The sequence below is a fragment of the Macaca nemestrina genome, chromosome 1, assembly GCF_043159975.1.
Source record: "Macaca nemestrina isolate mMacNem1 chromosome 1, mMacNem.hap1, whole genome shotgun sequence".
Classification (NCBI taxonomy): domain Eukaryota; kingdom Metazoa; phylum Chordata; class Mammalia; order Primates; family Cercopithecidae; genus Macaca; species Macaca nemestrina.
This window is the reverse complement of record NC_092125.1, coordinates 111,689,545-111,716,143: the sequence shown is the minus strand read 5'-3', so window position 1 is coordinate 111,716,143 and position 26,599 is coordinate 111,689,545. Positions and strand designations below refer to the sequence as shown.

The following is a 26,599-nucleotide window of genomic DNA, read 5'->3' as shown; positions in this document are numbered from 1 at the left end:
AAGTCAGGTCTCTAAGAGCAGACCTGTGTGTAAGGCCATTATTCAAGGAAAACAGTTTGAAGGGTTGGTAGACACTGGAGCAGATATCTCTGTCATTGCTTTAAATCAGTGGCCAAAAAATTGGCCTAAACAAAAGGCTGTTACAACACTTGTCGGTGTAGGCACAGCTTCAGAAGTGTATGAAAGTACAATGATTTTACATTGTTTAGGACCAGATCATCAAGAAAGTACTGTTCAGCCAATGATTACTTCAATTCCTGTTAATCTATGGGGTCGAGATTTATTACAACAATGGGGTGCGGAAATCATTATGCCCGCTCCATTATACAGCCCCACAAGTCAAAAAATCATGATTAAGATGGGATATATACCAGGAAAGGGATTAGGAAAAAATGAAAATGGCATTAAAGTCCCAATTGAGACTGAGAAAAATCAAGAAAGAAAAGGAATAGAGTTCCTTTTTAAGGGCGGCCACTGTAGAGCCTCCTGAACCCATTCCTTTCCATTAACTTAGAAAACAGAAAAACCGGTATGGGTAAATCAGTGGCTGCTACCGAAGCAAAAACTGGAGGCTTTACATTTATTAGCAAAAGAACAATTAGAAAAGAGACACATTGAGCCTTCATTCTCACCCTGGAATTCTCCTGTATTTGTAATTCAAAAAAAATCAGGCAAATGGCGTATGTTAATGGACTTAAGAGCAGTAAATGCTGTAATTCAACCCATGGGGCCTCTTCAACCCGGATTGCCCTCTCCAGCCATGATCCCAAAAGACTGGCCTTTAATTATAATTGATCTTAAGGATTGCTTTTTTACCATTCCTCTGGCAGAGCAAGATGGTGAAAAATTTGCCTTTACTATACCAGCCATAAATAATAAAGAACCAGCCACCAGGTTTCAGTGGAAAGTATTACCTCAGGGAATGCTTAATAGTCCAACTATTTGTCAAACTTTTGTAGGTCAAGTCCTTCAACCAGTTAGTTAAACAAAAAGAAGGGGGAGATAGTAAGGAGTGTACCACTCTTCAGATGCAGCTCAATCTAGCACTCTATACTTTAAAATTTTTAAACATTTATAGAAATCAGAGTACTACTTCTGCAGAACAACATCTTACTGGTAAAAAGAACAGTCCACATGAAGGAAAACTGATTTGGTGGAAAGACAACAAAAATAAGACATGGGAAATAGGGAAGGTGATAACCTGGGGAAGAGGTTTTGCTTGTGTTTCACCAGGAGAAAATCAGCTTCCTGTTTGGATACCCACTAAACATTTGAAGTTCTACAATGAACCCATCGGAGATGCAAAGAAAAACGCCTCCACGGAGACGGAAACAACGCAATCGAGCACCATTGACTCGCATGATGAACCAAGTGATGATATCAGAAGAACAGATGAAGTCACCATGCACTAAGAAGGCGGAGCTGCCGACCTGGGCACAGTTAAAGAAGCTGACACCATTAGCTGGAAAAAGCCTAGCCTGCACAAAGGTGACACAAACCCCAGAAAAAATGCTGCTTACAGCTTTAATGATTGTATCAACGGTGGTAAGTCTCCCCATGCCTGCAGGAGCAGCTTCTAATTATACCTACTGGGCCTATGTGCCTTTCCTGCCCTTAATTCGGGCAGTTACATGGATGGAGAATCCTATTGAAGTATATGTTAATAATAGTGTGTGGGTACCTGGTCCCACAGATGATCGTTGCCCTGCCAAACCGGAGGAAGAAGGAATGATGATAAATATTTCCATTGGGTATCATTATCCTCCTATTTGCCTAGGGAGAGCACCAGGATGTTTAATGCCTGCTATTCAAAATTGGTTGGTAGAAGTACCTACTGTCAGTCCCACCAGTAGATTACTTATCACATGGTAAGAAGAGAAGATAATCTCACTTTAGACATTTCTAAATTAAAAGAACAAATTTTTGAAGCCTCTCAAAGTCACTTAAATATTGTGCCTGGAGCTGAGGCATTAGATCAAGTGGCAAAAATCTTTATGGATTACACCCCACGACTTGGATTAAGTCTATTGGGAACTCTACTGCAGTAAATTTTGGAATTATGTGTCTCTGTTTAATCGGCTTGTTTTTAGTGTGCCAGACCAGTCGAAGAATCCTGCGTCAGAATCGAGAAAACGAACAAGCCTTCAACACCATGGCACATTTATATGGAGGAAAAGGGAGGGAGAATGTTGCGGGAAGTCAGGGACTTTGAATGCAGGGACTGGCTGAAGCCACAGCAGAAAAACATAAAATGTGAAGATTTCATGGACATTTATTAGTTCTCCAAAATTAATACTTTTGTAATTTCTTATGTCTTGAAAGGAGCTGGGCACATTCCTCAGCCCCGGGCTCAAAACTCCCTGAGCCTAGCACAAACACATCCCATCCTCCCATCCCACCACCATATATCTCTCAAACTCCCTGAGCTCAGTACAAACACCACCTGGAAAGTCTCCGATAAGGAGACAGCCGTTCAAGGTTACTGAAAGCGCAGGAGCCAAAAGAATTTCTTTGTTCCCCTACAACTTTCGGGCTATAAAAAGCAAACGCTCGCATTGTTCGGGGCCCTCTTGTGTACTGTGTAAAGGAGGGACCAAGTTCGAACTTGTAGTAAAGATCCTTGCCGCTTGGCTTTGACTCTGGACTCTGGTGGTCTTCTTTGGGGAACAAACAGTCTGGGCATAACATCTGGGGGCCCGTCCGGGATTCCCCAAGCCCACCAGACCCCTGGTCAACGGATCTGCTAGGATCGATCTACTGATAGGTGAGCTGGCTCGTCTCCGTTTGTCTGTCTGTGTCTGTGTGTCTGTTCTGAATCTGAATCTCTGACTCGCGAGGTCTGAAACTGAGGCTGGCACAGTCCTGGCGGACGCGCTATAGGACAGCCAGTGGAGACCGGTGGGAGACGTCCCCTGGCTCTCTTCTGATTTAAATTGCGATCTGAGTTGCCGGAGCGGGTTCGCGATCCGGGCAACAGTCTGAATCTGACCCCGGTCCCCGGGTGCGCGCTCGCTGTCTGAATTGCCCCGGTCCCCGGGTGCGCGCCTGCTGTCTGAATTGCCCCGGTCCCCGGGTGCGCGCCTGCTGTCTGAATTGCCCCGGTCCCCGGGTGCGCGCCTGCTGTCTGAATTGCCCCGGTCCCCGGGTGCGCGCCTGCTGTCTGAATTGCCCCGGTCCCCGGGTGCGCGCCTGCTGTCTGAATTGCCCCGGTCCCCGGGTGCGCGCCTGCTGTCTGAATTGCCCCGGTCCCCGGGTGCGCGTTCGCTGTCTGAATTGCCCCGGTCCCCGGGCTCCCGGCTTCCGGCGCGCGCTCGCGGCCCCGGTCCCCGGGCTCCCGGCTTCCGGCGCGCGCTCGCGGCCCCGGTCCCCGGGCTCCCGGCTTCCGGCGCGCGCTCGCGGCCCCGGTCCCCGGGCTCCCGGCTTCCGGCGCGCGCTCGCGGCCCCGGTCCCCGGGCTCCCGGCTTCCAGCGCGGATTTCCTTTACAGGGATTCCAACCCACAACCTAATTCTAACCCACATTCCTTTACAAAAAGAGACACAGAAAGTGAGACTGGAAAGAAGAGAAAATAAGTGAGAGAGACCATAGAGATGGGAAAGGGAGAAAGTGAGAAGGGAAATCGGAAAGAGAAAGGGGAGAAAACGGCAGACGTGGAGAGTCAGAGAAAGAGACTGAGTATAAAGGAGAAAGGACACGGGATGACAGAGAGACAGAGAGAGAAAGCGCGCGTGAATGAGATAGAAACTTAAAGAAAAGACCCTGTAAGTGTGTCAATCAAAGATTTAGACAGAAACGGAAAAATTAGAGAGAGAGATAGAGAGACGGAGCAGGCGGAGGGGAGGCGGGCTCGCTGAAAGGGAAAGTAACTTTAAAAGGCTGGGGGGGCGGACGCGAGGGCGCACTTCGCGGACTAGGCCCCCCCCAGCCGCCTGACTCCACGGTGGCTTTACCCCTTCGGGAAATAAAACCCCCAGATGACACAGGAATCCCCAAGCTCCAGTACTGGCCATTCTCCACCAGTGATCTGTATAACTAAAAGGCTCAGAGTGCTCGGTTTTCAGACAACCCCAAAGATTTACTGGCTTTACTAGATAGTGTCATGTTCACCCACCAGCCCATTTGAGATGATTGTCAGCAGCTCCTCCGAATCTTGTTTACCACGGAAGAGCGAGAGGGAATACAGGTAAAAGCTGGAAAGCTGGTCCCGGGGGACGACAGTCAACCGACTGCTAACCCTGACCTCATAAACGCGACCTTTCCTCTGACCAGGCCGGCGTAGGACTACAACACGGCAGAAGGTAGGGGACGGCTACACCTTTATCGCCAGACTCTAATGGCAGGTCTCCGGGCAGCTGCTTGCAAGCCCACTAATTTGGCTAAAATATATTCTATTCGGCAAGAAAAGACAGAGAGCCCAGCCACCTACTTAAAAAAATTAATAAAAACTTTTAGACAGTACACCCCCATAGATCCAGAGGCTCCAGAAAGTCAGACAGCTGTTGTAATGTCTTTCATAAATCAGGCAGCCCCAGATATTAAAAAAACTCCAAAAACTAAAAGACTTGGAAGAAAAGCGGATTCAAAACCTCCTTCAGATAGCCCAGCAGGTTTATAATAACAGAGATACTCCAGAAAAAAGGCAATTTAAGGCCACTAAAAAAATGACCAAGGTCCTGGCAGCAGTAGTACAGAAAGAACATCTACAGCCAGAGTACACCCAACCTAGGCGGCCCCCCCCCAGGCATGATAATCTGAAAAAAAAAAAGACCAATGTGCCTACTGCAAGGAGGCTGGCCACTGGGTAAGAGACTGCCTCGCTACTGCCCAACCCGGACCTGGACGCCCCACTTCATGACTGCACCGAGATACTAGCTCAGGTACACGGAGTTCGAGAAGACCTGCAGGATCGCCCACTTCCTGACGCCGACCTCGTCTGGTTCACTGATGGGAGCAGCTTCATGCATCAGGGCCAGAGGTACGCTGGAGCGGCAGTGACTTCAGAGACTAAGGTAATCTGGGCGGAACCCCTGCCCCCGGGGACATCGGCCCAGAAGGCCGAATTAATAGCGTTCACCCAAGCTCTTACCTTAGGGGCGGGGAAAAAGCTGACGGTATATACAGACAGCCGATATGCTTTTGCAACAGCACATATACATGGGGCCATTTACAGGGAGAGGGGGTTACTGACGGCTGAAGAAAAAGAAATAAAAAACAAGCAAGAAATCCTAGCCCTGCTAACAGCCCTATGGAGGCCAGAAAAGTTAGCCATTGTGCATTGCCCAGGGCATCAGAAACTAACTACTCCAACTGCTCAAGGCAACTTTCTGGCGGACCAAACTGCAAGAAAGGTGGTGAAGGCTCCCAGCCAACTCCTTGCACTCCAGCTCCCTGACCCGGGCCCCCGGGACTTGCCATATTTCCCTGATTATTCAGAACAAGATCTCCAGTGGATTGACAAGCTTCCCCTGAAACAGATCCAGAATGGGTGGTGGACTGATACTAATGACCAAACCATCCTACCAGAAAAATTAGGACAACAAATGTTAGAACACATCCACCGAACCACCCACCTGGGTGCTCGGTGGATGATAGACCTGATCAGACGCTCTAAGCTCAAATTCAGACATACAGCCGAGATGGCCAGCAACATCGTGACAAGTTGCAAAGTCTGCCAGCTTAACAACGCCTACCCCCAATCCCAGGCTGCAACGAGAACAAGGCTCAGGGGAACCAGGCCTGGTATCTACTGGGAAGTAGATTTTACTGAGATAAAGCCAGGAAAATACGGGTATCGGTACTTACTTGTCTTTGTAGATACTTTTTCAGGGTGGACTGAAGCATTCCCCACCAAGAAAGAAACTGCTCAGGTTGTAGCAAAGAAAATCCTAGAAGATATCCTCCCCAGGTATGGCTTCCCCGTCCAGATAGGGTCAGATAATGGGCCGGCCTTCGTCGCTAAGGTAAGTCAGGATTTGGCTTCCATCCTTGGGGCAAATTGGAAACTACATTGCGCTTACAGGCCCCAGAGTTCAGGACAGGTAGAAAAAATGAATCGGACCTTAAAAGAGACCTTAACTAAATTGACTATGGAGACTGGTGCTAATTAGGTGGTCCTTCTCCCCTACGCTCTGTTCCGGGCCCGTAACACCCCTTACAGACTGGGCCTTACTCCTTATGAAATTATGCATGGCAGACCCCCACCCTTAGTTCCCGGCCTAAAAGATGATCTGCTCAAGTCCGAAACAGAAAATGTCTCTGAACTCTTGTTTTCCCTACAAGCCTTGCAGAAAATTCATCAAGAAATCTGGCCCAAGCTGAAGAAACTATATAAGACCGGTCCCCCGCCGAAACCCCATCCGTACCAGCCAGGAGACTGGGTCCTGGTCAAGCGACACCGACAAGAGACCCTAGAACCCAGGTGGAAAGGACCACTCCAGGTACTCCTAACCACACCCACCGCCCTAAAGGTAAAAGGCATCGCATTGTGGATCCACTACACCTACACCCACGTCAAGCCAGTGAACCCAACCTCTGATCTTCTGGGACCAATCACGGCGGCGGCTGAAGCACCGGACACGTGGACTGTGGACAGAGCTAGGAACAACCCCTTAAAACTCACCCTGCGCCGGCAGCATAGCTCACTGCAAACATGCAGTTAGGTAGTCTAACCCTAACGTTAGTCGCCCTAGTGGCCGCTGGAGAAATCACAAAACCAGCTCATAATCCCTTTGTCTGGAGATTCTGGCTTTATGAAAACCGAACCCACCCTGGGCAACCTCATAAGCCCGGAAAATTATTGGCCAGTGCTGATTGCCCTTCCTCAGGGTGCAACAGCCCAATTCTACTAAATTTTACTGGTTTTCAAATAGCCAAACCTATGACACCAATAATATGCTTTGAGTTTGATCAGACTAAATACAGTTGTAAACACTATTGGTGGCACCAAAATGCTGGCTGTCCTTATAACAATTGTAACATCCACAGACCCCGTTATTGGGGAGAGAGAAAACAGTTAGACCCTAAATGGCCCTTCTATCGTAGACGGGATAGAGACTTTCCATATACATGGATAGTTAGAGACCCCTGGAACTCCCGCTGGACCACACCTCAACATGGGGCTGTATACTACTCCCCCTCCTCCACATGGCCTAGCAGTCACCTCTATCTGTGGCGAGGCCTAGTGCAAGTACTGCCCCTGGTCCACGGGAATATCCAACGACAGGAAAACAGACTAACACAAGACTTACGTCCTTTCTCCTGGTTAAAGTTATTACAAGAAGGACTAGAACTTGCTAACCTTACAGGACTTCATAGCCTGTCTGGCTGCTTCCTGTGCGCCACTCTAGGGCGTCCACCGCTAACAGCTGTCCCTCTGCCATGGGGATCCTCTACCTTTGCCCAAGCTAACAACCTCCGAAACCTCTCGTATGCTCCTATCCTGAGCGTGCCCCTATACCTAAACCCCAGTCAGGAGAAGTTTCCCTACTGTTTCTCAGGAACCAATTCCAGCCTCTGCAGCATCACTGCAACGCCCCCTAATATCACCTTAAAGGCTCCATCAGGCATATTCTTCTGGTGTAATGGAACCTTATCTAAGAACCTACCTAGTCCTTCTGTTAATAACCTACTATGTCTCCCTGTCACATTAGTTCCCCGGTTGACTCTACTAACTGCTGGCGAGTTCCTAGGGTATACCGGTAACTGGACTAGTGCTGTTATTCACCCAGACCCTAGACCAAGACCTGCACGAGCCATATTTCTCCCCCTCATTGCAGGAATCTCCCTCACCGCATCCTTCATTGCGGCCGGACTGGCGGGGGGAGCCCTAGGTCACACCCTCATAGAAAGTAACAAGTTATACCAACAATTTGCCGTTGCTATGGAGGAGTCGGCTGAGTCCCTTGCCTCCCTTCAGCGGCAGCTTACGTCCCTAGCTCAGGTAACCTTGCAAAACCGGAGGGCCCTAGACCTACTCACTGCAGAAAAAGGTGGTACATGTATATTTCTAAAAGAAGACTGTTGTTTCTACATAAATGAATCAGGACTTGTAGAGGACCGGGTCCAACAGTTACGCAAGTTAAGCACTGAAGTAAAAACATGGCAGTTTGCTTCAGCTGCAGACCAATGGTGGAATTCCTCTATGTTTTCTCTGTTAGCCCCCTTCCTTGGACCCCTGCTAAGTCTACTATTTCTGCTTACCGTAGGACCTTGTGCTGTTAACAGAATTTTACAATTTGTTAGGGAGAGATTTGACACCGTACAACTCATGGTCCTCAGAGCCCAATACCAACCTGTAGACGCTGAAACAGAATCAGACTTATAAGACCCAAGATTGGCTCTAAAGGTACCTGAAAAGAAGGGGGGAATGAAAGGAGCTGGGCACATTCCTCAGCCCCGGGCTCAAAACTCCCTGAGCCTAGCACAAACACATCCCATCCTCCCATCCCACCACCATATATCTCTCAAACTCCCTGAGCTCAGTACAAACACCACCTGGAAAGTCTCCGATAAGGAGACAGCCGTTCAAGGTTACTGAAAGCGCAGGAGCCAAAAGAATTTCTTTGTTCCCCTACAACTTTCGGGCTATAAAAAGCAAACGCTCGCATTGTTCGGGGCCCTCTTGTGTACTGTGTAAAGGAGGGACCAAGTTCGAACTTGTAGTAAAGATCCTTGCCGCTTGGCTTTGACTCTGGACTCTGGTGGTCTTCTTTGGGGAACAAACAGTCTGGGCATAACAGTCTGTCTTTACTTTATTATTATTATTTTTTTTGAGACGGAGTCTCGCTGTGTCGCCCAGGTTGGAGTGCAGTGGCACGATCTCGGCTCACTGCAAGCTCCACCTCCCGGGTTCACGCCATTCTCCTGCCTCAGCCTCCGAGTAGCTGGGACTGCAGGCACTCGCCACCATGCCCGGCTAGTTTTTTGTATTTTTAGTAGAGACGGGGTTTCACCATGTTAGCCAAGATGGTCTCGATCTCCTGACCTCGTGATCCACCCGCCTCGGCCTCCCAAAGTGCTGGGATTACAGGCTTGAGCCACCGTGCCCGGCTGTCTTTACTTTAATCTCTTAATCCCATCATCTTCTTTGTAAACTGAGGAGGATATATGTCACCTCAGGACCCTGTGATGATTGCCTTAACTGCACAAATTGTTTGTGGAGCATGTGTGTTTGAACAATATGAAATCTGGGCATCTTGAAAAAAGAATAAGACAACAGCAATGTTCAGGGAACAAGGGAGGCAACCTTGAACTGGCTGCCAGTGAGCTGGACGGAACAGAGCCATATTTCTTCTCTTTTCTTATGCAAATAGGAGAAATATCGCTGAATTCTTTTTCTCAGCAAGGAACATCCCTAAGAGAATGCGCTCTGAGGGTAGGCCTATAAACGACCCCCTTGGAGGCGTGCCACCTTTTACGGTTGAAGCCGAAGGGATGAAATAAGCCCTGGCCTCCTGTAGCGCTCCCAGGCTTATTAGGATGAGGAAATTCCCACCTAATAAATTTTGGTCAGACAGGTTGTCTGCTCTCAAACCCTGTTTCCTGATGAGATGTTATCAATGACAATGTGTGCCCAAAATTTCATTTTTAATTTTAATTTTAACACCATCCTGTGATCTCTCCTGCCTCCACTTGCTTTGTGATATTCTATTACTTTGTGAAGTATGTAATCTCGGTGTCATGATGACAGTGGTGGTTTTGTTGAAAAGAAAAGGGGGAAATGTGGGGAAAAGAAAGAAAGATCAGCCTGTTACTGTGTCTATATAGAAAGAAGTAGACATAAGAGACTCCATTTTGTTCTGTATTTGAGATGCTGTTAATCTGTGACCCTACCCCCAACCTTGTCCTTGCAAGAGACATGTGCTGTGGTGACTCAAGGTTTAATGGATTTTGGGCTGTGCAGGATGTGTCTTTGTTAAACAAGTGCCTGAAGGCAGCTTGCTGGTTAAAAGTCATCACCGTTCTCTTAATTTCAACTACCCAGGGACACGTACACGGCCAAAGGTCGCAGGGACCTCTGCCTAGGAAAGCTAGGTATTGTCCAAGGTTTCTCCCCATGTGATACCTGAAACAATGCTGCTAAAAGGTTTATGGAGACGTTTGCATATGCATCTCAAGGCACAGCACTTTCCTTTAAACTTATTCATGTCACAGAGGTTTTTGTTCATATGTCTTACTGCCGATTTCCTCCCTACAATGATCCTATTGTCCTGCCACTCCCTTATCTTTAAGATGGTAAAGATAATTATCAATAAATACTAAGGGAACTCAGAGACCGGGCCGGCGTGGGTCCTCTGTAAGCTGAGCTCCAGTCCCCTGGGCCCACTTTCTCTTTCTCTATACTTTGTCTCTATGTCTCATTTCTTTTCTCAAGTCTCTCGTTCCACCTAATGAGAAACACCCACAGGTGTGGAGGGGCAGGCCACCCCTTCAACAGAACAGCTCAGAGGAGACCCACATTGGGTAGCTCCTCTTCACATGGAGGTTATCCCATTGAGTGTTCAGTTCTCAGCAAAGACGAGACCCTGGAGTGGATAGCTCCTCTCTGCAGCTGGTAGTCCCAGCGTCTACTCAGCTCTCACAGAGAGGAGACCCTGCAGTAAGCAGCTGCTTTCCTCAGCTGGTAGGTCATCATCATCTCCTCAGCTCTCAGCAGAGAGGAGACCCTGGGGTGGGTAGCTCCTCTCCGTGGCCGGTCATCCCATTGTCTCAAGTCTGACTGAGTCTGGGGCCTTTGCAGGCCTCAGAGGAGAGGAAGTGCACACCTACTGGTCCATAGGCACTCAGATAAAACACCACAAGTTCTCACTCTTGTCTTTGGGACCAGCATCCCAGCCTCCAGGCTTCAGGCCCCACCCAGCTTGAGGGTACGTCTTCACCAGTGACCTGCTCCCTTCCACCCAGGAGCCTGCCTCCTCCTGCCATTCATGGCACCCAGACTGTTCGTGCAAAGGGGCACCTGCAGGCAAGCACAGAGGCTGAGCTGCCCTCAGCACCCCCTCGGCCTCCCTCCCATGCTGGCACCCAAAGTCCAGAGGGGGCCAAAGCCACATGTCAGTGCTGCCTGGAGTGGGCGCACACCCAGCCAGGCTGCGACAGCACCCAGCCTCAGCTCCAACCTTGCTCTGGGAATGGAGCGGGTGCTGGGAGCAGGGAGAGGCCAGCAATGGGAGCAGACACCTCTTAGCCTGCAGGAACAGGAGGGGCCTTCCAGGGCCCCCAAGAGTGCAGAGATGACCAGGTCTGCAGCTGTGGCTTGAGCAGCTATAGCTGCACCCAGGAGGGTGGGGCTCCTGCCTGCTCCAGGCCCCCAAAAGCACAGGGAGGCCCAGTTGGTGGACATGACTTGGGCAGCTGCAGCTGTGCCTGAGAGGGTAGGGCTCCTGCGTGCTCTCAGTCCCAAAGAGCACAGGGATGACCAGGTCTGCAGCTGCAGCTGGGCAGCCACAGCTGCGCCTGGGGAGCAGGGAGCTCCTGCCCTGCCAACTCAGAAGGAGGCAGGGCTTCCACCTGCTCCTGGCTCCCCCTGGCTCCATGGAGCTGGCAGCCCTGGTGTGCCACCCCCATTGCAGCTGGCTTCATGAGAGCAGCTGCTCTAGACAGGCCATCACTGCCATCAATATGTCACAAAAGTTAAATTTCCAGAGTTGGCAAACTCAAAAGCTTTCAGGGACTAGACAGGTAGATTGCATAAATGTTGTGCTGCTGGCTGGAGAACATAAAGAATGAAATTCTATGTGACCAATGTGATGGCACGGCATGACAGTCAAAAGGCATCTGGTTAAAAAGGGAAACACCATCCTTTCAAACAAAAAGACTGTGGGCAAATTTTGATGCCTACAATTTCTAAACAATGTTCTCGAAGATTTACTTGATAATATTCCTGTTTTACAACCTTACCTTTGATAGTAAAAGGGAGTGGCAATTCTCTGAGGTGACTGGGCAAGAGTCCTATGAAACCAACTTACTTTTTTTCTATACTTCTATACTCTGGTATATTTTCCCTGGCTTTCTGGGTTCTAAATTTATTACATGTTATTTCATGACAAAGAGGTATACTGGCATTAAAAGTCAAAATACAGTTTTTCATTTCTTGCAAGAAAGAAAACCCAAGTGTTTTTCATCCCAGCACAAAAATTTTCCACCCATGGGCACACTGACGTAATTCTAATGTAAGCCCAAAGTTCCAAGTTCATTTACTCAAGAGGTCTGAATAAATGTTCACTTTGCTCACAGCTTTTATCCGATTTCCATATCTGACTCACTAGGTGCTTCCAACTGGTGCCCTGATGTTACCTAACAGAGCAAGGACATAACGAACAGCAAACATAACTTGTTTCTTAATCTGTGCTTAATCCATGTTTGTTTTGGTAATGTTTGCACATGCTAAGTTAGCATTCATCTCATGGAGTTGCTGTTGCCAAAGGACATATCCTTTCTGTGGAGGAATAAAACAAAGAATTAACAAAAACAGCATGATTGTATAACCTGAACAATGAATGAAAAATGAGTTGAGACTAAATTTTATTCTGGCAGTTAATGATGACTCATTAGAAAACACTGGACCAACTTCCTAAACTTTCTGTGCCTTGATTTGCCCATCTGTGAAATGCACTCTCTGTACCTCAAAGTTATAACAATCATATGCCCTAGACTTTAAAATTGTCCCACAGGTACCTCATTCAAACATTCAACAATATTTATTGAGTGCATACTATGTGCCCAACACTGTTGGTACAAATCCAACACACGCCACCAGTTGCTTGGGCCACATCCCTGAAACCAACCATTGCTTTTCCATTTCTACCAGACGCTCAATCAGTGAATCCTATAGGCTCTATCTTTTCAATATCTAGTATCAGACCACTACTCACCACCCCACTATCACCATGCTGGCCCCAAAACTATCAACTTGTTGCCCAGAGTACTGCAATAGTTTCCAAACTGCCTCCTTGCTTCCATGCTGATCATCTACAGATCTCTTCATGCAGTATTCAGAGCTAAACCTTTCTACGTGTCACCTCACTGGCAGACCTGGAGTCTCTCAGTTACCTTTCTTAGCTGTATTTTAGGTACCAGACTCAGTATACCAACAGTCTACTTAGCTTATAACTAGGACTGTATCATCTGGTATTCTGTTACAACAAACGTACTTTAAGTTAAAAATAATAAACAGGCTTGTATTTAAGTGGCAAGTGATTGATATGGCTGCTTTAGCAGATAAGTCTACTGGTAGAATCTAGAGGGGAGGAAATAAGTCAAACATGGAGACCAAGATGCAAAAACCACTCATGAGCAGCCACATAGGACAGAGGTCCCTCTGGAGAAGCCACCAAAGGATATAAATCTGTCTTCAGGTTTGTTTTGAGAAAACACCCAAGCAGGAAAGCTGCTGTACAAAATTACTATTGCCCCATTATGTGACTCTGTTTTACTTTTCTCTTAGCATTAATCCTACCTGATTTTTATTCATTGCTCTTCTCCTCCTTTTAAAATATAAGCTCCAGGAGATTAGTGGCCTCTATCTTCAGTACCATAAAGAGTGCTTGGCACATAGTACATGATTCAGTATTTATGAATGACTCAAGACACAAAAATAGCTTCATAAAACAGTGCTTTGCTTGAGTTTTTATGAATAAACCAAACTGAAGTCATCCCTTTTGTAGCTCAGAACGAATTTCTCCCTTTTATTTTAGGGGAAGATGAGAATAATGGAGGGTGCAACTTTAACATGAGTTTACTGAAGAAGGAAGCACCAAGATTAACCTAAATGAGAATACTATTCTAATGACATTAGCCAGAGAATAATATCATTCCTGTACCAGTACTGCCAATTACCATTACAAGTCACAATATCTTCATTTACAATGTGAGGACAATTATAACACCTAATTATTGGTTATTGTGAGGGTTAAATAAGAAAACATACTTAATGCCCTTAGGACACCACCTAGAACTTTATCAATAGATGCAGCTATTTTGTTATTATCATATTTATATTAGTGATGTAGTACATGATAAATCCACTCAAAGCTGATGTTGAGTCACTGAACACATTGCCCCAATCTGCTCGCCATAATGCACTCGAGATACCCACTGCAACAATGACGTCTTTGGTGATTTTAATTTACTACTATTCAGAGGTTCCCAGTTTTGGCCTACAGGTCACAGGCAGTAAGAAATGGATTTCAGGGACTAAACCAACTTATCACAACGTAAACTGATCAAGGACAGTTTGATCTTGTCATGAATCACTGGAGGGCATGGAACAAGTCCTTCTCACTTCTACAACCCCCAGGGCCCAGCGGAGTATCTGACACATGATAGTCGATATTGATTAAATAATAAATGAATGAAGAGCATATGCCACCTCCTTGACAGGCAGTTCAGGCAACCAGACGCCCTGCGCGTGATCAGACGCCTAGCGCTTCAGAAGCATAACTAGTGAGAACTGGGCGGCCCTTCCACTCCGCACTGCAAAAACTGCCTAAGCCAGAGGGTAACTGCACCAGCTCCGCTCCGGAAATCGTGGCAGGACGCGCCCTCTGGCGGCGCCTCGCTCGCAGGTGGGCCCCAGCGCGCCGCCGCTCGCCCCCGCGCGTTGGGAGGTTGGGAGGGAACTGCACGCAGGGGCGCGCGGGGCGGGGCCTCTACTGGCTTGATGGAGCGCGCGGGCGCTGCCAGCCGCGGGGGCCAAGCGCCTGGCTTCTTACTGCGGCTTCATACTGAGGGCCGAGCCGAGGCTGCGCGGGCGCGGGTGCAGGAGCAGGACTTACGGCAATGGGGGCTGACAGGTGAGCGGGCTCCGGGCGGACTTCGCCCAGGCGGGCCAACCTGTTGGGACTGCCTCTTGCGGGCCGGAGGCGCAGCGGGTGGGCCGCCCGGTGGGCTGTTTACCCGCCGGCGCCAGGGCCTTCCTTCGCTCCTGCCGTGGGCGGAGAGAAACCGCGCCCGGGCCTGCTGGCCACGTCCCCCGCCTGCGCGGCGCGCGGGGCGGCGGACGCGGGATGAATGAGGTCGCAGTCCCGGGAGCCAGGCCCGGCCCCCGGCCTGTGGAGGGGAAACATGGTGAGATCAGCGCCACCTGCAGGCCTCCGATGAAGAGTTGGACGGCCTGGTGCACCAAGGATGTAGGCTTCCCGTTGCTGTTACAGTGGGTTTGGGTCCTGGCCTGGGGAGTTTATTGGTTGTTTCTGTAAAACGATCAACTAATCTCCCAGCTTCAGCTTCTCCGTTTACTGTGTGCGCGCAGTTATTGGAGAATTCGCCACTGATTAATTCTCCCGATCGAGTTACGTGCGGTAGTGAGCGGACAGACTCAAGCAAAGCACTGTTTTATGAAGCTATTTTTGTGTCTTGAGTCATTCATAAATACTGACTGAACCACGCACTATATGCCAACTTAGCTTGTCCGCTCACTACCGCACGTAACTCGATTTATTGACACTAGCCCTTGCGGAGAGTCTGCAAAGCGCGAACCTTGCAGGCCCCGCAGCCCTGCAGCTGCACTGCTGACGGTACTTACTGCAGCCCCAGACCCCGCCCTCTTCCCGGGTCTGCGCTGACTCGCCGCTGAACCCCCAGCCTCGTTTTCCTTATTTACAAGTGGGGAATGTAGTGTGTGCTTTGTATTAACAGAATCGTGCATCAGTAATAAGAATACAGTCGTTTATTCATTACTGATTAAATGCTACTGGGAGCGTATTCTTAGGCATTGGCTACAGAGATGAGCTAAACAAATATGGACCCTTCCTACCTAGAGTTTTAGACTAGTGAGAGTGCATTTAAAAGTATAAACAATAACTTAAGTGTTTATACCATGAAAGAGTGAGGTTTGTCATTCTAGGAATGAAACAAAAGGTGCAGTTCTGTGTTCAGCTTAGAAGAGAGAAGGATGAAGTTGAATGGAGAGGATGCAGATGGGAAAGAGAAAGACCTCTCCTTGATTCCCTGAGTCTGTAAGAATTTGTGGCTGTAAGGAGTATGTATGCAGTTTAAGTACGAGCTTGTCGACTGGTCTTTTTATGTTTGACTTTATCTTAAGTTGATGTTTGTGGTGTTTGCCTATTTCCTTTCAAGTGTTGGGAATGGTCCTTTAAGAACTTGTGTGAGAGAGGGCTCAGAAAAGTGTGCCAGTTGATACTTAGCTGGGGATAATATGCCGGGAGAAACGTACATATGGGCAAGTGTTTTAGTGAAAATGAGGAGACAAGAGGTTGCAAGTTTGAGTGGATGGAATGGAGTGAGTAAATTCAGAATTAAGTAGGCAAATGTGGCAGCTTGGATAAATTGGTAGTGGAGAGAAGGAAAACAAAAAAGCAGGGTCAAAGGAATAGGTACTGAATATTATAACTTGAAATTTCTATTTCTATTTACCAGAATAAACTAGTATTATGAGAAACTATTCTTCATGAGTTGGTTAAAAAAATTCTTACTGCTTTTTTTTTCTTTTGGTTACAGAAGTAGTACATATTTTCAGTAAAACATTCAGGGAAATAGTCTATGCATAAAGAAATAGGCCGGGCGCGGTGGCTCAAGCCTGTAATCCCAGCACTTTGGGAGGCCGAGACGGGCGAATCACGAGGTCAGGAGATCGAGACCATCCTGGCTAACACGGTGAAACCCCGTCTCTACTAAAAAATACAAAAACTAGCCGGGCGAGGTGGCGGGCGCCTGTAGTTCCAGCTACTCGGGAGGCTGAGGCAGGAGAATGGCGTAAACCCGGGAGGCGGAGCTTGCAGTGAGCTGAGATCCGGCCACTGTACTCCAGCCTGGACGACAGAGCCAGACTCCGTCTCAAAAAAAAAAAAAAAAAAAAAAAAAAATAAATAAATAAATATTAATCTCCATAATCTCCTTACTGTTAACATGTTCTCTATCCTGTATAATTTCCTTTACTTTCTGGTGGAGGGGGAAGGTGCAAAAATGGAGTTTGATGTACATGCTTTTGGGAAATCATAACTTTTTTTGTTTATCATTCAGTCTTCTTCAACGTCATTTTTAATGGTTACAGTGTTTCAGTATATGGAGGTACCATAGTTTAGACAGTCCCTCTTCTTGGTATTTATTTAAGTTCTTTTTTTTTTTTGCTATTGTAAGTAACACTAATAAATATCCTTGTAACCAAGTATTTATTATAGCTATGGACGTTTAATTCCTGAAAAGTACTATTTCTAGAATAAAGAATATGCAAAATTTTTGCTTATTTCTCCATACTCTCAGTAACACTAGTATTTTCTAATTTCAGAAGTTAACATGTTATTGTATTGTTTAATTTAATGTTTATTTGGTTACCAATATTGATGGACATTTGGATATTCATCTTTGGATCATGAAATTACCTTAGGACCTTTTTGTTTCTGGAATATGCAGACCTATTACTTCTTGCTCTTTTGCTTGCTGTTTCACTACTTGTCATCTCCCTGACAGAAGGGCAAAAGAATCTACGTCTGGAGGTTAAAAAACTAAAGACTACCTTTCCCAAACCCCACCGTAGTTTGGTTGTAAATGTGACTTGGCTTTAGCCAGGCACATGACTGTGGGAGATTTGGAAGGGGAAAGTGAGGGAAAGGACTCAGAGGGGTTTGGGTTTTCTGCTTCCCTCTTGGCTACTACCTCATGGGTGTCTGGGTGGGTACAGAGCATTCATTTTGTTACCACGGTTGATAGGTTCCTGGAGCTGACGGTATGGTGGCCTCCTGGTTGGTTCCTGGCTTCCAGGTCATGGAGGTAGATACTTCCTTGGTGTGCCTGTTCTGTGGTGCTTGATTTAGCAGTTGCACCCAGAAGATCAGCCTGGATGTTACTCCTCCAGCCCTTTCGACAATTTTGTGGTTATCTAATTCCCTGTATTACATCCTTTTCTGCCTAACCTACCAAGGGTAATTTCTGTTTTTTTGCTGTTGACTCCTAAGTGTTAAGTATTGTTATCTTTGTGGATGTAATTCCACATTATTTTTGAAAATTCAACTTTTTTTTTTTTTGAGACAGGGTCTCACTCTGTCGCCCAGGCTGGAGTGCCGTGGCCCACTGCAGCCTTGACCTGCTGGGCTTAAGTGATCCTCCCACCTCAGCCTTCTGAGTAGCTGGGACTACAGGCATGAGTCACCAGTTGTAAGAAATAATACAGAAAGATCCCATGTAACCTTTACCCAGTTTCCCCTCATGGTCACATCTTGCAGTGTGGTACACTATCACATTGTGTATGCTTGCACCGATGGTACGCTATCACAACAGGATATTGACATTGGGACAGTCAAATCCAGAACATTTTCCATCTCCACAAGGATCCCTCAACTTGCACTTTGATAGCTATACTCACCTCCCTTCTACCTCACCACTTACTTAACCCCTGGCAGCCGCTAATCTGTTCTCCATTTCTATAATTTTGTCATTTTGAAAATGATATGTGAGTAAAATCATACAACATGTAGCCTTGGGGGACTGGCTTTTTTCACTCAGCATAATTCTCTGGAGATTGAGCCAGGTCGTTGCATGTATCAATAGTTTCTTTTTATTGCTGAGTAGTACTCCACAGCACAGTATACCACAGTTTGTTTTACCACTCACCCACTGAAGGATATCTGAGTTGTTTATAGTTTGTGACTATTGCCAAAAAAGAAAAGAAAGATACTGTAAACATTTGTGGATAGATTTTGTATGAAAATAAATCTTCATTTCTCTGTAATAAATGCCTAGGAGTTCTGTGAGTGGGTCATATGGTAGTTGCATGTTTAGGTTTTAAAGAAATTGCCAGACTTTTTCCAAAGTAGCTGTACTATTTTACATTCCCACCAGCAATGTATGAGTGATTGAGTTTAGATTCTCTGCATCCTTGCCAGCATTTGATATTGCCACTTTTTTATATTGACTATTCTAATGTATGTGTAATGGTATCTCATTGTGGCTTAGATATGAATTTCCCTATTGGCTAATGAAATATGTAACCTCTTTGATAAAATGTCTTCTTCTGTCTTTTGCCCATTTTAAAATAGGATCCTTTGTTGTTGTTTTTTTTTCCACTGTTGAGTTTTGACACACTCTAGTCTTTATATACTCTAGATACTGGTATTTTCTCAGATATATGTCTTACAAAATATCAGGGGAAACCCCGCCCCTGATATTCAACGTGGGTTCTTTTCTATTTCCCTAAGCATTGTCTGGTCTGAGAAATAAAGGGAAAGAGTACAAAAGGAGAAAATTTAAAGCTGGGTGACCAGGAGACATCACATGTCAGCAGGTTGCGTGATGCTCCCTGAGCCGTAAAACCAGCAAGTTTTTATTAGCAATTTTCAAAAGGGGAGGGAGTGTACGAATAGGGTGTGGGTCACAGAAATCACGTGCTTCACAAGGTAATATCACAAAGCAAATGGAGGCAGGGCGAGATCATAGGACCACAGGATGGGGTGAAATTAAAATTACTAATGAAGTTTTGGGCATGCATTGCCATTGATAACATCTTATTAGGTGACAGGGTTTGAGAGCAGACAACCTGTCTGACCAAAATTTATTAGGCGGGAATTTCCTTGTCCTAATAAGCCTGGGAGCGCTACAGGAGACCGGGGCTTATTTCATCCCTTTGCCCTCGACCGTAAAAGGCAGCCACCCCTAAAGCAGCCATTTCTGAGGCCTACCCTCAGGGGCCATTCTCTTTCTCAGGGATGTTGCTTGCTGAGAAAAAGAATTCAGCGATATTTCTCCTATTTGGTTTTGAAGGAAGAGAAATATGACTCTGTTCCGCCCAGCTCACCGGCAGTCAGAGTTTAAGGTTATCTCTCTTGTTCCCTGAACATTGCTGTTATCCTGTTCTTTTTTCAAGGTGCCCAGATTTCATATTGTTCAAACACACATGCTCTACAATTTGTGCAATTAACGCAGTCATCACAGGGTCCTGAGGCGACATATATCCTTCTCAGCTTATGAAGATGACGGGATTAAGAGATTAAAGATAGGCATAGGAAATCACAAGGGTATCGACTGGGGAAGTGATAAGTGTCCATGAAATCTTCACAATTTATGTTCAGAGATTGCAGTAAAGACAGGCGTAAGAAATTATAAAAGTATTAATTTGGGGAACTAATAAATGTCCATGAAATCTTCACAATTTATGTTCTTCTGCCGTGGCTTCAGCCGGTCCCTCCATTTGGGGTCCCTGAGTCCCAACAAAAGTTTTAAATTTTGGCTAAAATTTATCAATTTATCAATTTTTTTTCTCTTACGGATAGTTTTCTTGTGGTTTGGTGTCAAATATAAGAACTCATTGCCTACTCCTAGATCCTAGGGAGTTCTTCCCTAAAAGCTTTACAGTTTCTTATTTAAGTTCATGATCTACTTTGAGTTAATTTTTATTGCACAAATTTTGATATGTTGTATTTCCATTTTTATTTAGTTCAGTGTATTTATTTCCCTGGAGACTTCCTCTTTTGATGGACTGTTTAGAAAGAAGTGTGTTGTCTAGGTTCCAAGTGTTGAGAGATTTGCCTCTAATGTTTCTGTCCATGAATTCTAATTTTATTACATTGTGGTCAGAGAACATACACTCTACAATTTCAGTTCTTTTAAATGTGTTAAGGTTTTCTGGCTCTCCTTCAGTTTGGATATGGATTACTTGTTCCCACCAAATATCATGTTGAAATTTGATCTCCAATGTTGGAGGTGGGGCCTAGTGAAAGGTGTTTAAGTCATGGGGGCAAATCCTCCCTGAATAGATTAATGCTGTCCCTGAGCGGGGAGCAGAGAGAGTGAGCAACTTCTTACTTTTTAGCTTCCAGAAAGCTGGTTGTTAAAAAGAGCCTGGCATTCCCCACCCCTTTCTTCCTCTCTCACCATGTGATCTCTGTACATGCCAGCCCCACTTCCCCTTCTGCCATTAGTAGAAACAGTCTGAAGCCCTCACCTGAAGCAGATGTTGGTGCCATGCTTCTTGTACAGTCTGTAGAGACATGAGCCAAATAAATCTCTTTTATTTATAAATTATCCAACCTTGAGTATTCCATAGCAACACTAAATGGACTAAGACAGGCCCTGAATATGTTGTATGGTCCATGGCACTTGAAAAGAATGTGTATTCTCCTGTGTTTGGGTATCAGCAGAGCTTCATTCCTTTCTGGAGGCTCTAGGGGAGAATATATTTCGCAGCATCCAGAGGCTGCCCACATTACTTGACTCCTGGCCCCTTTCCTCCAACTTCAAAGCCAGCAACATTTCATCTCTTTGATCCTTCTCTAGCCAGCTTCCTCTCTAACCACAGCTGTTAAAGATTCTCCGAATGATGCATGTGATTAGATTGTATGTCCATTGCATTATCCAGGCCCACCTGGATAATTCAGAATACTCTTCCCATCTCAGGCCCCTTAGCCTTAATTATATGTTCAGAATGCCTTTTGCCATGTAAGGTAACATGCTCACTGATGCCAGGGTCAGGGCTTGGACATCTTTGTGAGGGCCACTATTTTGTCTACCACTTCATCCTTTTACTTTTCACTTATTTGATTATTTTTGGGTTGAATTTCTTGTAGACAATTTATAATTGGGTTATGTTTAAAATCCACTCTGGAAGTCTTTGTCTTTTTTTTGTTGTTTTTTTTTTTTGAGATGGAGTTTTGCTCTTGTTGCCCAGGCTGTACTACAATGGCGTGATCTCGGCTCACCGTAACCTCCTGCCTCCCAGGTTCAAGTGATTCTCTTGCCTCAGCTTCCTAAGTAGCTGGGATTACAGGCATGCGCCAGCACACCTGGCTAATTTTGTATTTTTAGTATAGAGACAGGGTTTCTTCATGTTGGCCAGGCTGGTCTTGAACTCCCTACCTCAGGTGATCCTCTCGCGTCAGCCTCCCAAAGTGCTGGGATGACAGGTGTGAGCCACTGTGCCCAGCCAAGTCTTTGTCTTTTAATTGGTATACTTATACCATTTATGTTTCATGTAATTATTACTGTGAGCTTAACTCTGCCATCTTATTTTTATTGTTTTTAATTTATCTGTTTTTGTTTTCTTTTTCTTGCCTTCTTGTGAATTATTTGAACATTTTTTAGAATTTTAGTTTTATTTCCAGTGTTTTTTAGTTTATCTCTTTGTATAGCTTTTTAGTGGTCGTTACAGGTATTGTATATAAATGTATGTGTGTGTGTATAAAATCACAGACTACTAATCCTGTCATTTTACCTATTTGAGTAAAGTACGGAAACATAACTTCCCTTTATATAAACATTACTTCCCTAAATATTTATCTTCCCTTTATATTTTTAGCTTTACCTTCTGTTTATAATTGTCTTAAATATTTCCTTTATATACCTTTAGAACCACATCAGACACTGTTATAATCTTTGCTTCAGCTGTCAAACATAATTTTAAAAACTCAAGAAAAGGAAAACCTGTTGTATTTACACATATTTTTGAATGCTGCATTCTCACATTCTTCTTGATGTTCCAAGGTTCCATCTTTTATCATTTCCTTTTTTTTCCAAGGGCCTCCTTTAGCCATTCTTTGAGGGTAGGTTTGTTGATGATAAATTCTTTGTTTTCCTTCATCTGAGAATTTCCTCTTCATTCCTGAATACTATTTTTCTTGATTACAGGAGTCTGGATTGGCGGTTCTTTTCTTTCAGTATTTGAAACATGTTGTGCCATTTCTTTCTGGCCTTTAAGATTTCTGACAAGAAATCTGCTTGCATTTGAATAGTTTTTCCTCTTTAAGTAAGGTAGTGTTTGGTTTTTTGTTTTGGCTGCATCTGTTTTCTTTGTCTTTTGTTTGCAGCATTTTAATAATTACATACCTTGGTGTGTATTTCTTTGGATTTTTTTTTTTTTTTTTTTGAGACAGAGACTCTCCTTGTCACCATGCTGGAGTGCAGTGGCGCTATCTTGGCTCACTGCAACCTCTGCCTCCTGGGTTCAAGCGATTTTCCTGCCTCAGCCTCCTGAGTAGCTGGGATTACAGGCACCCACCACACCCAGCTAATTTTTGTATTTTTAGTAGAGACGGGGTTTCACCATGTTGGCCAGGCTGGTCTCAATCTCTTGACCTCATGATCTGCTTGCCTCGGCCTCCCGAAGTGCTGGCATTACAGGGGTGAGTCACCACGCCTGGCAGGATTTTGTTATGTTTGCAGTTTACTCAGTTTCTTGAAACTGTAAGTCTTTAGCCAGATTCAGGAAGTTTTCAGCTGTTATTTATTTAAGTACTTTTTCAGCCCTATCCTCCTTCACCTTTTTTTATTGGACACCATTGAACAAATGTAAGATCTTTTGTGGTAGTCCTGAAGGTCCTGAGGTTCATTTGTTTTCAGTCTGCTTTCTCTCTCTTCTGATTGTAATCTCTGTCTAACTTCTGTTCTGTAGAGTTCACTGATTCTTTCCTCACTTCCTTCCATTCTGCTGTTGATGCCATCAACAGCATCAGTAGCCTTTTATTTTGGTTAGCGTATTTTTCAGTTTTAAAACTTCCACTTGGTCTTTCTTTATATCTTTTATTTCTTTGCCGAGATTTCTGTTTCTTACCCGAGGTTTTCTGTTTTTTCAATTGCTCAAGTGCATCCATAACTACTTGTTGAAGCATTTTATCATTACTGCTTTAAGGTCTTTGTCAGATAATTCTACCGTCTGTGTCATCTGGGTGTTGGCACCTATTGATTATCTTTTTTCGTTCAGTTTAAAATCTTCCCAGTTCTTGATATAATGAATGATTTTTATAATAATTAGAGCCAGGCGTGTTTTTTTTTTTTTTTTTTTTTTTTTAAAATCATGTTCAAACCTCCTGTTTGACTGTCTTTGTCTGATGCTGCTCTGGCAGGGGAAGAGGGTCTGCTGCCTTGTTATTGCCAGGTGGGGATAGAAGTCCAGGCTCCCCCTTCAGCCTCTGTCCACATCTGGGGATTGGGAAGGGGCTCCTCCTTCCTGCTGGGCGAGGGTGGGAGTTGTGGCTCCCTCCCGAGTCTCTACTGATCCTGCAGGTGAAGGCCAAGGGGTAGGGCCTTGTTACTGGTTGGTGGGGATAAAAATCCCAGCTCCCTACTTGGCCTTCTCTTATACCATCCTGGCTGGGGTGCTGGGGCACTCGTTATAGCTATAGGTGAGAAGTCTATGCTTTCCACTTGGCCTTTGCTGGTGGGGACCACAGGTTTATTCCTGTGCTGTTTACTAGAATAGAGCAGTTATTATCTAAAAGTTTCCTGTCTTGCTAGGCTGCCATTTTCTAGCAGGAGCAGGCTTGTGAGGGATGGGGGTGGGATGGTTTGGCTGTGTCCCCAACTAAATCTCACCTTGAATTGTAATAATCTCCACGTGTCAAAAGTGGTGCCAGGTGGAGATATTTGAATCATGGGGTCAGTTCCCCCATATTATTCTCGTGGTAGTGAAGAAATCTCACAAGATCTGATGGTTTTATAAATGGGAGCTCCCTGCACAAGCTCTCTTGTCTGCTGCCATGTAAGATGTGGCTTTGCCCCTCATTTGCCTTCCACCGTGATTGTGAGGCCTCTCCATCCAGTGGAACTGTAAGTCAATTAAACCTCTTTCCTTTATAAATTACCCAATCTCAGGTTTTTTTTTTTTTTTTTTTTTTGAGACGGAGTCTCGCGCTGTCGCCCAGGCTGGAGTGCAGTGGCCGGATCTCAGCTCACTGCAAGCTCCGCCTCCCGGGTTTGCGCCATTCTCCTGCCTCAGCCTCCCGAGTAGCTGGGACTACAGGCGCCCGCCACCTCGCCCGGCTAGTTTTTTGTATTTTTTAGTAGAGACGGGGTTTCACTGTGTTAGCCAGGATGATCTCCTGACCTCGTGATCCACCCGTCTCGGCCTCCCAAAGTGCTGGGATTACAGGCTTGAGCCACCGCGTCCGGCCAATCTCAGGTATTATTAGCAGCATGAGAAGAGACTAATATGTGGGAGGTTGTTCTGATTTTGGTTTTGGTCTACATCAGTTGGTGTTTCCGGTTTGATGATTTCTTGACCTGTCAGACTGGGATATATAAAGCAAAAATAAATTCCAGGGAACTTACTACCCTGTCCTTCCTCAGGTCTCAAGGTCCCTAGCGAGTCTGCTTCTTCACTGCAGCTTTCAGAGTTTTTTTTTTTTTGAGATGGAGTCTTGCTCTGTTGCCCAGGCTGAGTGCAGTGGCGCAATCTCGGCTCACTGCAAGCTCCGCCTCCTGGATTCACGCCATTCTCCTGCCTCAGCCTCCCGAATAGCTAGGACTATAGGCGCCCACCACCACGCCGGCTAATTTTTTTGTATTTTTAGTAGAGACGGGGTTTCACCGTGTTAGCCAGGATGGTCTTGATCTCCTGACCTCGTGATCTGCCTGCCTCGGCCTCCCAAAGTGCTGGGATTACAGGCGTGAGCCACCGCGCCCGGCAGCTTTCAGAGTTTTGTGCTTGCTTTCTGTAGCATGTCTAGGGTTTTTATTTGTAGTTAGCAAGAGGAATAAGGGAAAATAAGTATACTCCCATCAGAAATAGAAATCTGTGAATTTTCTAATTTATAAAACGGGGATAATACCTACTCCATAGAACCATTATAAGCATTAAATGAGATACTGTAATTTATTTATTATTATTATTTTTTGAGACAGAGTCTCACTCTGTTGCCGAGGCTGTAGTGCAGTGGCGCGATCTCAGCTCACTACAACCTCTGCCTCCTGGATTCAAGCAATTCCCCCTGCCCCAGCCTCCCAAGTAGCTAGGATCACAGGCGTGCACCACCATGCCCAGCTAATTTTTGTATTATTTAGTAGAGACAGGGTTTCATCATGTTGGCTAGGCTGGTCTTAATCTCCTGACCTCAGGTGATCTGCCTGCCTCAGCCTCCCAAAATGCTGGGATCACAGGCATGAGCCTCCGCACCTGGCCTGAGATACTGTAATTTATGTAAAGTGTTTACTGCTCCTTTGGTATTTGTAAGTGCCTAAGAAAAAATAACTTATTTTTAAAATTTTGTACAATTAATATATATTGTGAAGATTTTTTAAAGGTATAAGTTCAACCAGAAAGTTATGTTTTTGCTAATAGTTCTTATATAAAGTATGTTTAGGGTTTTTCACCTTCCCAAGATATGGCTATTCTTTGAAATCGGATTTTTTTCACCAAGGGAAAGAGAAAAGAGAGTCAGTAAGCTCCATATTAATTTCACACGTTTTCTGCCATCCCTGTACACAGTTAAGCACCCTTTGTGAAACATCATTTCCATTTTTAAAAACAGCGCTTCTGTGTTGAAGCGTTATTCAATGTAGTCCTAAGTTTTTTCCTTTAGCATTGATGACATATTTAAATGGGTGCAATTAAGCAAGCAGACACATGTACAATCCATGTGTTGTTGCTCTTTGTTCAGTTGTGTCAGTAATGCCTCATTTCCCAGAATGGACACTGGTGTGAGTCTCAGGCAGTATAGAGGCCAGATCCCAAGTTGACTTTCTCATCTATCAAGTGAATCAGGTAACAATGACGGGCTACTTTGGGGCTTTGAATAAAGGTGAATAAGTCTGCTCAAAAAGTAGTTTGGAAGTCAGCAGATTTTTAGATATCCATAACTCCTCAGCAAAAGATACGGCCAGTGAGGTTTAGAGTTACGTGAATTTAGGCTGTGTTCCTCATTCAAACTCTTAGAACATTG

The 26,599-nt window shown here is 45.4% G+C and overlaps 2 protein-coding genes across 8 annotated transcripts in view; one reads left to right on the top strand and one right to left on the bottom strand.

Annotated features, from left to right (window-relative positions):
• LOC105479018 (flavin containing dimethylaniline monoxygenase 5) overlaps positions 1 to 14,906 on the bottom strand; it is a 61,278-nt gene extending 46,372 nt beyond the window's left edge. Inside the window, exon 1 of the mRNA XM_011736764.3 lies at positions 14,774 to 14,906. The gene's annotated coding sequence lies outside the window, so the exon portion shown is untranslated. The remainder of the gene's footprint in view (positions 1 to 14,773) is intronic.
• LOC105479020 (chromodomain helicase DNA binding protein 1 like) overlaps positions 14,545 to 26,599 on the top strand; it is a 56,610-nt gene continuing 44,555 nt past the window's right edge. For 3 of the 7 annotated variants that reach the window (XM_024792064.2, XM_011736770.3, XM_024792063.2), the window contains exon 1: positions 14,639 to 14,791. Coding sequence is in view for 3 of the 7 variants with exons in the window: in XM_011736767.3 (XP_011735069.1) it covers positions 14,659 to 14,791 (133 nt within the window). In the remaining 4 variants the exon portion in view is untranslated. Of the gene's footprint in view, positions 14,564 to 14,637; positions 14,792 to 26,599 lie in introns of those variants that run through there. The other 4 variants (XM_011736768.2, XM_011736771.2, XM_011736769.3 and 1 more) reach the window with 3 other exon arrangements.